Source organism: Prunus mume, linkage group LG1 (genome assembly GCF_029339155.1).
Source record: "Prunus mume cultivar Tortuosa linkage group LG1, ASM2933915v1, whole genome shotgun sequence".
NCBI classification, from domain to species: Eukaryota; Viridiplantae; Streptophyta; class Magnoliopsida; order Rosales; family Rosaceae; genus Prunus; species Prunus mume.
In genome coordinates this window covers 16676419-16690219 of record NC_142698.1, presented here as the reverse complement: position 1 = coordinate 16690219, position 13801 = coordinate 16676419, and the positions used below count along the sequence as shown (strand labels likewise).

General features: G+C 37.4%; 2 protein-coding genes and 1 long non-coding RNA gene across 3 annotated transcripts; 1 reads left to right on the top strand and 2 right to left on the bottom strand.

The window, feature by feature from the left end:
- Window positions 1-49: 49 nt before the first annotated feature.
- LOC103344516 (uncharacterized) lies at window positions 50-4208 on the bottom strand. The gene is made up of 2 exons (XM_008248108.3): window positions 3905-4208; window positions 50-3027 (listed from the first exon to the last, which is right to left on the bottom strand). Exons 1-2 carry the CDS (start codon window positions 3953-3955, stop codon window positions 385-387), a joined length of 2694 nt encoding a protein of 897 aa, XP_008246330.2. The 5' UTR covers window positions 3956-4208; the 3' UTR covers window positions 50-384.
- A 6680-nt stretch (window positions 4209-10888) lies between these two features.
- Window positions 10889-11442, bottom strand: LOC148921162 (uncharacterized). The gene is made up of 2 exons (XR_016122910.1): window positions 11313-11442; window positions 10889-11066 (listed from the first exon to the last, which is right to left on the bottom strand). It is a non-coding gene; the product is annotated as an uncharacterized LOC148921162 (long non-coding RNA).
- On the top strand, window positions 11322-13417 carry LOC103344517 (transcription factor MYB61). Its single transcript, XM_008248110.2, has 3 exons — window positions 11322-11715; window positions 11806-11935; window positions 12026-13417. The coding sequence occupies exons 1-3, from the start codon at window positions 11583-11585 to the stop codon at window positions 13155-13157; spliced, it is 1395 nt and encodes a 464-aa protein (XP_008246332.2). The 5' UTR covers window positions 11322-11582; the 3' UTR covers window positions 13158-13417.
- The last annotated feature ends 384 nt before the right edge of the window (window positions 13418-13801 follow it).

Below are 13801 nucleotides of genomic sequence, written 5' to 3'. Positions count from 1 at the left end.
AAATGCAAGCTATTGGCAAAAGTAAATGGTATTTGGATGAAAATGATGATTGAAACTTGAACATAAATCCACATTCCATTTTTCACGATATTAAACTTCTTTCTTGGCGATAACATCAAGCACCAACACAGAGAGTACTTACAATTTACAACTCAAATCAAGTGTCAAGAGGGGAAGATACTAACAATATACACACCACTTTACACTACTGAGTCTGGCAGGAGCCTATATGTTCTATATGCACACATTCTTTTACCATCAAAACACAAGCCATGAGCTGAGAGTGAGCAGCAACACCAGGGGGGGGAACCCACAATCATATAAACATCACAAGAATGAGGGAAGAGACAATAAGTGATATATGCAAACTAATATTCCATCTCATTATTTGACTTTAATATCATCCTTGGTTCCAGAGGCATGGTTTTTGGAGCTTGGAGATTTCCCAATGATTGCCTTCTTTGCCTTCACCAGTGACTGCTTTACCTTCGACAAAATGGTATTTGACTGTTTCTGAGAGGGCTTAACTGGAACTTCTTTTGGCAGGTCCTGGGAGGGTTTTGTTTGATCACCATCCTTGGTGGGAGGAGGCTCTATATTCTGTTTAGATTTTGCAACATCATCATCGACTTTTTCCAATTTACCAGCATCTGTTTCATCCTGCTTTTCCTCCAATTTATCCTCTCCCTTTACTTCTGACTCAGATTGCTTGGAATCTTTAAGTGGTTCATCAACAGCTCTAGTAACTTCATCTTGCTTTTCCTCCACACTCTCATCTTTCTTGGTTTCAACTTTAGCTGGAGTCTCATCTTTTATCTGTTCTGCTCTTTCTTTTTTCACTGCAGGTTCAACATATTTCTCAGCTTCCTCAAATGATTTTTCTATAACTTCAGGGGGAGAAATAGAGCTCTTGACCTCCTCTTCAAGTGGTTGTGTTGAAACCTCGTTAATCACATTTCTGTTTTCGTTTTCTTCAAGTTTCACATTCTTTGTTTCATTCTCTTCTCCAGACTTTTCTATTTCCACCACTGCCTCTCCTGCTAGCTTCTCAACCACATCAACCCCACTTAATTCTTTCTTTAGGTCCTCTTGAATTGGTTGAGTTGAATCCTCAGTTATCACATTTATCTTTTTATTCTCTTCAATTACATCATTCTTTTCCACCTTCTCTTCCCCTACATGTTCCAACTTTACTGCTGCCACTTCTGCTAGCTTCTCAACCACACCAACCCCACCCACTTCTTTCTTTTGTTCCTCTTCAATTGGTTGACTTGAATCCTCACTCATAACATTCTCTACATTTTCCAACTTCACTGCCGCCACTTCTGCTAGCTTCTCAACCACATCAACCCCACCAACTTCTTTCTTTTGCTCCTCTTCAATCGGTTTAGCTAAATCCTCACTTATAACATTCCTCTTTTCATTATCTTCAGTTTCAACATTCTTTGCCACATTCTCTCCTTCAACCTTTTCGAACTTCACCTCTGCCTCTTCTGTTTGCTTGTCAATTACATCAGCCCCATTTAATTCTTTCTTTTCATCCTCTATAGTTTCCTTTACATTGTCTTCAGTCTCCACCTCCTTTTCTCCAACCGTGTCCAGTTCCACTGCCTTTTCCGCTAGCTTCTCAACCACATCAACCCCACTTATTTCCTTCTTTTGGTCTTCATTAATTGGTTGAGTTGAATCTTCAGTTTCCACATTCTCCCTTTCAACCTTTCCTGTCTCCACATTCTCTTTTCCAACCTTTTCAGTCTCCACTGCTGCCTCTTCTGCTAGCTTCTCAACCACATCAACCCCACTTGATTCTTTCTTTTGGTCCTCAGTAGTGATCTTTTCTGTGACTTCAGGTAGAGAAGAATCCCCTTCATCTTGTAGCTTGATTTGAGCCTCCCGACTAAGTGAAGCCTCTTCTGGACTTCCGATTAGACTAGGCTTATCGTCTTTATCAGTTTTCCCTTCTTCCAGGAATGTGGGCTCCTCAACCTTACCAATCAAAGATCCTTCATCTTTTAATCTTTCATCCTCCACACTTTTCCCAGGCTCAACTTCATCATATTTCTTCTCTTCTGCTGTAAGTTTAGGTTGTTCTGGTTCTTCCTCCACTGCTAGACTAGGTGTATTGACTGTTTCAATTTTCCCTTGCTCCAAGAATGTGATATGCTCAACCTTGTCAGCTACAGGCCCTTCATCTTTCACCGTTTCATCCTGCATGCGCTCTTCAGGCTCCTCATCGTGGTTTTTCTCTACTTGAGAAAATTCAGATTGGTCTTTTGGTTTTTCCTCCACTTTTGCAATAGCAAGCTCTGGCTCTGAGTCTTTAATCTCTTTTAGGACTGTTGCTACTGACTCCTTTGGTTTCTCAACGGCTTCAACTGATGATTGAGGAGCATCAACTATCTTTGGTTGCTCCACTTGGCCTATTTCAATGATACCTACTGATGGTTCTTTTGGTGCTTCTCCTACTACAGAGTCAATGTTTGTCTTAACCTCTATTGAGCTCTCAGCAGCATCAGCCACTTGCTTTGGAATAGCGGGTGTTTGTGAATCAGGAATGGATTCATTTTCCACCTTAACATCTGGCACAGGAGCACCATTAGTTTTCTCAATGGCTTCAACTGATGATTGAGGAGCATCAACTATCTTTGGTTGCTCCACTTGGCCTATTTCAATGATACCTACTGATGGTTCTTTTGGTGCTTCTCCTACTACAGAGTCAATGTTTGTCTTAACCTCTATTGGGCTCTCAGCAGCATCAGCCACTTGCTTTGGAATAGCGGGTGTTTGTGAATCAGGAATGGATTCATTTTCCACCTTAACATCTGGCACAGGAGCACCATTAGTTTTCTCAATGGCTTCAACTACAGGAGGCTCAATCTTCTTATGATCAACACCTTCAGACTCAGCTGGTGTTGCTAGACTTGCTGCATCCTCAGTTTTGGTTATTTCTTCTCCACTTCCTTGGGGTAAAGAAGCATTTTCTTTTTCAGAAGCCTTTTCTTCTTCACGCACCTTCTTTTCAACTTGCTGCAGTGATTAAAAGATGATCAGTAGTAAAATAAATAAATCCATTGAGGAAGAGGGCTTCACATAGAAATAAGCAACCTAGCCAAGTATTGCTAGGTGCATAGGTATTAATCAAACATACACAAAAGAGATCAAGTAAAGAAACTGGCAATAAGAGCACTACAAGCATTGCTTTTAATCTCTTCGGGCATCTATAATCTCATCCAAAAATAAATTTGATAAGAACTAGTTACTGAGATCTCTGTGTCCAATTCAAATAGGAAAGCCAACCACATATGTGTAGAACTTGGAAACTTTGTTTTGGGTTTAAAAAGCTCTGCATCATATTGAATAAGATATCTGTGGCATCCTCTGCTAAACAGAAGATGGTGCCCTTTATGTGTTATTCATATCTCTACTTGTTTTGAATTATTTTCATGGTAAAAATTTCAAAATATATCACTTGTTGAAAATCTAAAACACATATCACCTATCATCTTCTTCAGGCTATTCATGAGATGGATAGATTTTGAAACCCCTACTTTGAAAGTTGCATACCTATATATTCTTATCTGAGAAGGTATACAAATATATATATATATATATATATATATATGTATCCAATATGAATATAAGTAAAAAGCAGGACACCTCCAAATCACAAACCATGGAAAGACAAGGTTACTTGCATGATGCTCCAAGTTGGTATTCATGAAAAATATCAATTAATACCCAATAACATGAAAAATATAACAAATTAAAGCATAATCATAACTGGGTTTTGATGGATTATAGCTCACAAAACATAAGACAATACAACACATAAAATCAACTCTGGATCATATGAACTTTGAAATCCCTGAAAGGAGGATCATACTTGATCACTGAAGGAACTAACCTCGTCATCAGTGGTAGGAACATGATGTGATGCAGCAGTTTCTGTAGCCATGAGAGGATCAAGAGCAAGCTTAACACTTGTACCAAGCAGCAGGAAGTAAGATGTTCAAGTGAAAAGCAGAGGCAATAAAAAAGGAAAAGGAAAGGGAAAGGAAAGGAAGAACAAGACTGTTGGCAACGAACGACCCAAAAAAGGCCAAGTGAAGTTACGGGAAGTAGAAGAAGACGAAGAGCTACCACACACAAATGAAAAACAGGTTGTCAATTGGCAGGCCACATCACATGGTCCTGGCAACACTGGCAATGATTAGGCTTGGAAAACTAATTACTTTTTGTTTATCAACAGAAATAAAAATATATATATATATAAATGGAGCGAGTGACAGCCACAGTTGGGCGTGGACGGCACCAGAGCCTCCTGCGTTTTAACGGTCTGAAAATTATTTTTGGGTCAAGAACAAGTTATGCGTCCATGTTGGGCCATGGCGGCCATGCACAGCACCAATCAATCCCATGAAGCTGGGATCCACTACGTGTAACTTATGCATATTTTTTTAGTCTACGGAGAACTAGTTGAAGAAATACAGATATTTTTATTATTATCAGAAACGTAGTATTTAAATATAGGTAGCGAGGACTAGGAAGACTTATAAACTCGATCGCAGGTATTTTTCACATATTTTTATTGAAGTTTTGACTTGAGGATCGCTTGATTGCGATTACGAAAATGCATTTAGACGAAATTTTTGCTTCTTTATGTATCTTTTGATTTTATTTCTATCCGTGCGTTGTTTTTCTAATTTGAATTTTCTTTTATCATGACATATGAAGAAGTGGATAGTGCATACTATTATGTTATGGTTGAATCTGAAGAAAATTACACGTCCCAATCACATTTTTTAGACTTTGTTGGTAAACTTTTTATTAACCTTTCATATGCAAAAGAATAAAAGAGAGAGAAAAAGAAGAAAAAAGGAAAAAGTGAAGCATGTGGCTAACAACTGAGCTCACCAAATTTAAAAAGAAAAAGAACTGTGGGCCTCAGATGCAAAAGCTTCATTTTGAAGAGCGTTCGCTTTTTCATTTCAAAAGAAGTATGAGCCTCGTAGACCAAAAGCCCAGAAGTCGTTTGAGGGCATCACATGGTATGGCAAGCTTCATAGCCATGAGGCTTTTCTTCCTTCCCAAAAATAAAAGACGACTGTAGCATTTAGAACTTCTGCAAGTCTAAGATTGTTAGGAATTTGGGTTTGGGCCTTTTTGTTTTCATCTCGATTTTTGCGTTTGAGAGACTTTATATCCATGATGTTTTTTTCTCTCTTTTTCTTTTTATTTTTGTGTAAACCAAGATGCAGATCAAGACTCTAAGAAGAGACCCGATACCATGGAGTAATTTTTAGGTGTTTCGAATACACCATTAGGGTAGAATTATATAGTGAGAGCCTTAGATGAGGTCTTCATCACCATTAGATGGTTTGTTTCAAAGTTCAAACAGTCCATTGATTCCATTATCTTTAAACTTAGAAAATCTTTCAAAATGTAATTTCATAACCTATAAAATTGCATGCTGGATAACAAGATTCAAACGCTAGCCCTGAATCTGCTTAACAATGGGTTTTCTACTGACACCAAGTGTAACTTTAAGCATAATGCTGGTACTTCTAGAGTGTAAACCAAAGCCAAAAAAGTGAGGAAGCCCTAACCAAGTGTCAGTTTCTAAGTAGGCTGTGCTAATGAAAGGGTCATGCCATGTTGGGCAAATGGTACATGTGAAGGGTGGTCAAGGGAAAATAATAATATTGAGGCGAATGCTAGATACATTCATTCATTCATGCTCGTGTGTGAATGATTGTCAACCGTTCATATGCATTTATAGTAGAATTCATGTATACTAACGGTTAGCCGCCACCTACTATAGCTATCAAATGTTTGCCAATGAGATATAGGAATTTACCAATTAGGTCCTAGTACTGTGATGGATTAGATTTTGAACAATCTGTCATGGACCTCCTATTTCTCCTTTTTTTTCATAATAAATTTGATTAGACACCTTTAATCAAAATCTGTTAAGGAAAGCACCAATGAGAGTATGCCATCAGTTCTCAAAAGCACACTGATTGAGAAGGCTCAATTTCTCATAGCATTCCCATTAGAATCTCGAACAGTTCATTAAGGGCAGGGGCTCTCCCCCAAAATTAGAAGTAATGATGTAACTGAGGCAAGAAAGTTGACTATCATTTCCCACTATAAAGCAAAAGCAAAGATGTAATTATTCGAGGATGGGGTACATAGGGGAGCATTTCAACCAGACAAAGCTTTTTGATAATTGATGGGATTAATTAAATGGCTTTCAAACACACTTCTTATAATGTTGCCTTCTTGTTAAAGTCAATTGCCCAATGTACTCTGTAATTTAACTTGACACAAATCAAGGGCTACATCCCTTTCTGCATGATTAAGTGTTGCTAATAAGCTATTAAAAAAACTAATACACGGGGATTAATGGGAAAGAACAGTGGCATTTTTACTTAATCATGATTGTTTTTGAGATCTTAAGCTTCCCTATACGGCAATCAAGAAAACGTCATGGCTCATGATGCTGATGCTCATGTTTCTATCATCATCATCACACTCTCTGACAAGATAATTAAGTTTAGTTGTGATTTAACTAAATCTCATGAGATAGCCATGTGCTTATGTTTCCAACTGGCGCGAATGGGCCAATTGAGTAGATACATTAGGGTCATCTCAAATGTAACCTTTCAAGGCTCTATTAGATCCATTTGCCCAGCAACACAATGTGGAGTGTTTCCCCACATTTTCTTTTTCCTTCTCACCTGTGTTTTCCATGTACCAATTTCTAGCCATAAAGTTCGGGCAATGGCTGAAAAAGATATGTCCTCACTCACAATCTTAATGCAGAAACATGCTTAATCACAAAAAACCCAACAAAAATCCCAAGAAACTGGAAAAATTCGGCTGCTGTCCTGGTTTTGCAGACTTCAGCAGAGAAAATGTGGGAAGAAGATTGGCTGCTGCCTTAATTTGAGTGGATGGAAATAAACATCTGTAGTTAAAAAGAATTTATTTAGGAATATAAGGTGTCATTCTGTGGTATATGGAGCACGGGTTGCTCTTCTTGACTGTCAATTAGTTGTCTGTTTTTGAATTAAGCTTATGAAAAGATGGCTTCCGGGATAATGCAAAAGAGGGCATCTCCATCTTTCAAGGGCGTATGGATTGTGTCTCCCTCCATTTCAATGACTTTCTTTTCTAATTATGATCTTCCAAATCTTTCTTTCCATGAATTTCATTTACAAATTTCCCATCAACCAGGCCTTTTGCATCAGTGCCTTTTCTTTACTTAATTAGATGGTATAATTTACACTTGCTTGAATGATGAATTTGTTAAAGTAGTAGCAATAGTTATCAAAGCCTGCCCACTTGATGACTCACACTTTGTCTAAGATACAGAGAACTAAATTTGATAAGACTAGCTAATCTTCTTTCCACAGAATACATGTGCCTCAAGTAGTCTGAATTCTGGAAAACCCTTGAGTGGAAGATTTCTGTAAAGTGAGCTCACAAGAATCAACTGGTACAAAAGGGCTTTATCTTTTACAGAATGAGGAAAATAATGAGAGTAGATAAACCAACTACCTATATGTTAAGTTGTTAACGTTGTTACATATCACTTTTCTGTCTAGCCAGATCACAAAAACAAGTTGCGTGACTCCGCGTAACGGATTTGGGTCTCCTCTGATACCGTTAGTCACAAGCTGGGGGCTTGTCATCCGACCCGAAAGACTAGCATGTTAGGTGATGCTTCCGGCCTACACCATCATTACCACAAGATCAAACTCATTCTTACCTGATGTGAAACTTAACTTGTGACACAATGCTGATGTACCAAAAACTGTTCACTGATCTTTTTCACTTGGTCGAAATTATGACTCAATGCTAATGACTTCAAATCAACAGAGAAACCATGACACACTTATAGAGGGTAATTTAATTAATTAATACAGATTTAGAAACATGCAAAAAGATGAGAAAACAAAGAAAAAAGAAAGAGAAAAATGCATTGAGTTTAAGGGAAAGCTCTCAACACAATGATGGTGTTGTGATGACTGTTGAATAAACAAATTCACTGTCTCCCCCTATGAAAAAAATTATAAATTATAAATAATAAATTATTGATTTTACATCACATCACCACACAACTCTCTCTGCTGCAAAAGGCTTGCAGATTAGGCCTTCTTCTACTCAACGGTTCTCTTTCTCCTTTATGGCATGGTACACGGTGGACCAATATAATAAACTGAGATTAATTAAAGGGTAGAAATATTGATTAGCAAAGCCCCACAACAACCCTTTTTCTTTATGCAAGTTCAATTTTGATGTGTTCTTCCTTGCAACTGCTAAACTTGGGGGACCTATGTTTTGCCTTCATATGGTTAAGTTCTCGAGTATATTCATTCAATTCAACCTTCTCTAGCCAAAATCCAGCTCAGCAACTTGTAATATACAAATGCACATTAATTTCTCGAAGCGATTTTGGATTAGATCTGTCCCAAGCTTTGTCTGGCCATGATTACTTAAAGTGCTTAAGAGACACCCCTTAATATGCACCTCTTGTTCTTGGTGACGACTACACAGTAATGTAAACACCATCTTCATCAATATCAACTTGAATAAGTCTGTTCACCTGATTTTGCGGTGTTACAGTTTCATCGAAAAATTAATCCGTTAACAGATCACTATTTTCATCAATGTCAACATGAATAAACTTGTTTACAAGATTTTGTGGTGTTACGGTCGCATCGAAAAATTACTCCTCAGTTACCCCATTAATTTAACCAAGATGAAAGAAGTGTGTACAGGGGCCTATGAAATTTTAAAAACCTGCCAATCATTTGAGGACAGAAGACAGAGATTTTCATTCCCTAGAATGGAGGGTCAAAAAGATAAAAATTATTATAAGTTAGGAAGTAAACACACAGATAAAACCAGTTTCAATATGCAGATAATTAATTGATTAAATAAAAGTGAAAGCATAGAAATGACAGCAAAGCCGACAGATTAATAAACATATGATATATCAAGCAAAAAGAACAAGGGAATAAACATGTAACAATAGTTGACTTCGTAAGAACAGCTCATATGGTTCATGATGAGGCATGGAGATTACAAGCATCTTCTCATGGGGTCTGTGAACCATTTTTAATATTCAATTCACAGCAGGATGTTTTGAATTCAGACATTGCTAAGGTCAAGGGAAGCTTCATAATGCAAGAACAACTTGACAGGCTATCACAGAAAAAAAAAAAAGAAGGAAGAAGTTATTATTAGATTAAACCTCTTTCTAAAAATTTGGAATGTGTTTAAGGAAATTGTTAATTTATTTGGGAAAATTATTTATTATTCACCTGTTTGGATGTTTGTATGCCATGCATACTCTGCACATAGAATATTCTGCCATCCAGAACTATAAAAGGAGACATATACATGCTTTAGTCGTCACCTTATTTTGGCTTTTGCTTTTTTCTTTTTCTGGTTTTTACATTAATTTAGCTTATCTGTACTATTATAAAGAAGATTAATTTAATTTGTTCATATACCATTTTAAGGTCCTAGCGTACAACATCTGCCACTGTATATTTTGCTTCACTTCAATAATGCAATTGTATGCCAGTGGGGATAGCTCAGTTGGTTGAGCTCTTCCACTCCACCCATGTGGGCCGAAGTTTGAAACCCAGAGACACCCCCGTCCCCCAATCGCTTATACTAAAGAAAAATTATGCAACTGTATCATTCATAATACCAATATTGTCCAATAGAAGCCTCTGCTAACAAAAGTTGTAGGTCTTTTTCTTATGTTTTTGCCCATATAGACAAACTCATACAGAATGGTAAAAACAAATTGTCTTAAATGAACTGATATATTGTTGTGAGAACTCATCTGATGCAAATAATTTTAATAATTCAACCAATTTGTCTTCATTCAGATTTCAAAATACTTAATCAACCAAATAAAGGACAGCTATGCCTTTGTCATTATTTATTGTCATTTTCAATATAAAAAGAATGTGCCTGTAATTAGTAGTTACTTCTTTCATATTTTCATACCCTTAATTGGCATTACACATAGTCATACAAGTTGCTAATGAGGTCAGAAGACTGAATGAAATGGAAAGAAAATTAAGAGGTAAATTGGAAAACAAGAGATGCATGACAGAGGACTTGGCAGGATTTGAGTGATTTTCTAGGAAAGCATAAATAGACCCCAATTTCTTAGCTATATCTTGGAAATATTTCATTCTTTTGCAATCAATTATGAAACTTTTCAAAGTAATCATGATTTGGGGAAATTACCCAAAAGCAAATAGGAAAAAAAAAAAGGAGGTCAATATAATATACGAGAAGTATCTCACAGAAAAGTTAGTCAATAAAGGGGTGTGTAGCAATGGAGTATTCTACTTTTAATAATACATATAATTAAAAAAATATTTATCATACATAATCTTATGATAAATAAGGATTAAATCATACGCAAGAATTTACTTGATCAACCATTCAGATTAACAATCTAACGACATAACATATGAAACGGTTTACAAGTGTAAAAGATATTTCTAAATAATGGATACATTGAGCCTTAGTTATCAATCATTTATTACACTAGCTTATATTAGCAAAGGATACTAGTCATGGAGATTTCTTTTCAAGAGAAATTTTCCCTTTTCAAATTCACGTGGCTGTTTTTGTGTTAAGAATCTTTGGATAGAGTTTTGATGAAATGGGGTATTGCTTAAAACTCAATACGAACTAAAGAGTTGTCATTTTCCATTTTTACCAAATATGTTTTGTAGACTGGTTCATTTTCATCACCTAAAACCTTAATTAACACGCGCTTCTAAGACTATTTTTTTTCCTAGTCCAAGCTTTTCCATGGACGGATTATATATCTTTCAAAAAATGCTCAAGAAGTGAAGCCAAATTCTTAAATTCTCAAACCTTGATGAGACTTATCGAAGTCAAATAATTGGAGCTCCATCTCACTCATATGATCCTATCCATCAACTAGGCACTTTCAGTTGCAATCTGGACCGTCGGATAGCGGTGGAGCCCACCGTGTGTAGGTCAAGAAGCTGACTTGGACCCTGCAGTAGAAAGTAGAGGAACCCAACTCTAAGAAAAATGCAATGTTAATTCAAAGGGGTTTGTGCTAAAATAGCCCTTTTTTACAACTTTTATTCTATAATAGCCCCGTCTCATATAGTGTCTTTTTGTCGTTCCTATAGTGCCTCTTTAATGCAAGGGAGACTATTTTAGAATAGAAATTGTGAAAAAAGAGAGAGGCTATTTTAGCCAATTTCACTAATTTTCAAACTACAATCTCCAATCACCTTCATGAATGTGACTTCTCTCTTTGAGGCTCCTCCTATTAAATTGATTCCCTACCAGGCTGCCATTTCATTTTCTTAACTCCTTATCATCTCTCTCTCTCTGTCCTCTCTCTCTGTTCTCAAATTCCACCACTTCACTTCCTAGAAAGCATACATATCAAAGCCTCCTCTCCTGTTGCTGACAAATTCACATCAGGGTCTCCATATATACAAAAAACTTAGCCACTTTTATAAAGTTTCTGCCAGCATTGCAGGTGTCTTGGACTCCACATGGGGAGGCACTCTTGTTGCTACAAGCAGAAGCTAAGGAAAGGCCTCTGGTCTCCTGAGGAGGATGATAAGCTTCTCAATTACATCACCAAGCATGGTCATGGCTGCTGGAGCTCAGTGCCTAAGCTAGCAGGTACTCTAATTTGTCTTTTAATTTGCAAATTAAGGGAACAAAATTACAGGTCTTTCTCTTTATGTGACATGTGGTATGATATATTGGCAGGTCTACAAAGGTGTGGGAAGAGTTGCAGGTTAAGGTGGATAAATTACCTGAGGCCTGATTTGAAGAGAGGGCCATTCTCACAGCAAGAAGAGAATTTGATAATAGAACTTCATGCAGTTCTTGGAAACAGGTACTTTATGTTAACTTGGTTTTTTTCTTTTTCCTTCTTCAATTCATCTTCTGGGCAATTAATAAAATCAATTCTGCTGCTATATGTCAGATGGTCTCAGATTGCTGCTCAGTTACCTGGAAGGACAGATAATGAGATAAAGAATTTATGGAATTCCTGCATTAAGAAGAAGCTGAGACAAAGAGGCATTGACCCCAACACTCACAAACCACTCTCAGAGGCACTTGATCAAGATGACAAAGAGATTAGCAAGCTCTCCCCAACCTACAGAAGCAATGAGAAAGCCTCTGTGGGATCAAATGAACTCAATCTTGCTGAGGCAGTGAATTCAAAGCCACTTGCAGTCTCCGAAAACCGGTACCCGGTTGAGGTTTCTTCCAGCTCCAAGGTCCTCAACAACAACAGTAACAATGGCAGCAGCAGCAGCAGCAAGAATTTGACTGCTGTTAATCCACCCACCCAAGAGTTCTTCCTGGACAGAGCTTGTACCACCTCACATGAAGGCTCCACCAGCAGTTGCAGGCCCTATGATTTGGTGGGGTATTTCTCTTTTCATCAAAACCAATCCAATTATGGATCAGATATGGGGCTAGCAGTAAATCCAAATACCACTTTCAGCTTCCTCAATCAAAATCCAAGGTCTTCTGAGATGCTACCGGTAGACTTCAGTTCTAGCATGACACCAAGTCTTCTTCCAACCATGTCATCAAGCTCATCAATCTTCACAACTCCCCCAACACGTGTGAAGCCTTCCATCAGCCTCCCCTCTGATAATTCATCCACTTGGGATTCAAACACCTTCAGCAACAATGGCAACAGGAGCAGCAGCAGCAACATGGAACTGCAAAGCAACAACAACAACAACAACAACAGCAGCAACAGCTTCTTTGACAGCAGCGCTGCAGCTTTTTCTTGGGGCCTGCCAGAGCCTGTAAAATCTGACGATGCAGAAGAGATAAAATGGTCTGAATATCTCCACAGTCCATTTCTGATGGGAACAACAACAACCGCTATACAAAACCATCATCAAGCCTTTCAACATAATAATACATACACTCATGATCAGGTCAAACCAGAAACGTCGCAGTTTTTGTCAAGCAGTTCAAGTGCAACAACAACAGCTTCAACTTGGCACCATCAGAACCAACAAGCTTTTCAAGCTTCAGAGATGTGTACAAAGGATCTTCAGAGACTTGCTGTAGCTTTTGGACAGACCCTTTAGTTTTTATTATCATTCAAAATCATCAGGTGCAGGACAACCTACTCTATCTAGCTAACTTTGAGAACAAAAAATTTCAACATCATCATCAGAAGTTGTCAGTTTGAGAGAGAGAGAGAGAGAGAGAGAGAGAGAGTGAGAGAGAGGGCTTGGAAGTAAGACTTCTTCTGGTTTTACAATTTACAGGTGTGTGCTTATAGAATTTTTTTTTTTTTTTTTTTTTGTAAATGCGTCCAATACCAAATTTATCGGCCTTTATATTTCATTGTTAATCACCATATATATTGTGATATCTTCATCTGAGGTTTATGTTCATCCAAATGCTTAGGTTTGTGCATGAAATATATATTTCATGTTCTTCATTCAATTATTGCAGATTTAATTGAAAACAGCAAAAAACATTTATTGGGGTTCAATGTGTGGTGGATGAAAATTCAATAGTGGTTGTATATGCTTTTTTTTCTTCCCTTCCCCCCCCACTTTTTTCTTCTGGGAGAAATATTCTACTGACGTGGAATGTCATGTGATTCTTGTCACACCAGCATAGGTCATACAGTACAAGAATTATGTAAGTAATAAAATTAAGTTTTTCCAAATATACAAAGTTTCAACCACAACCAGTATCATTACTTTCACTTTCGCCTTCA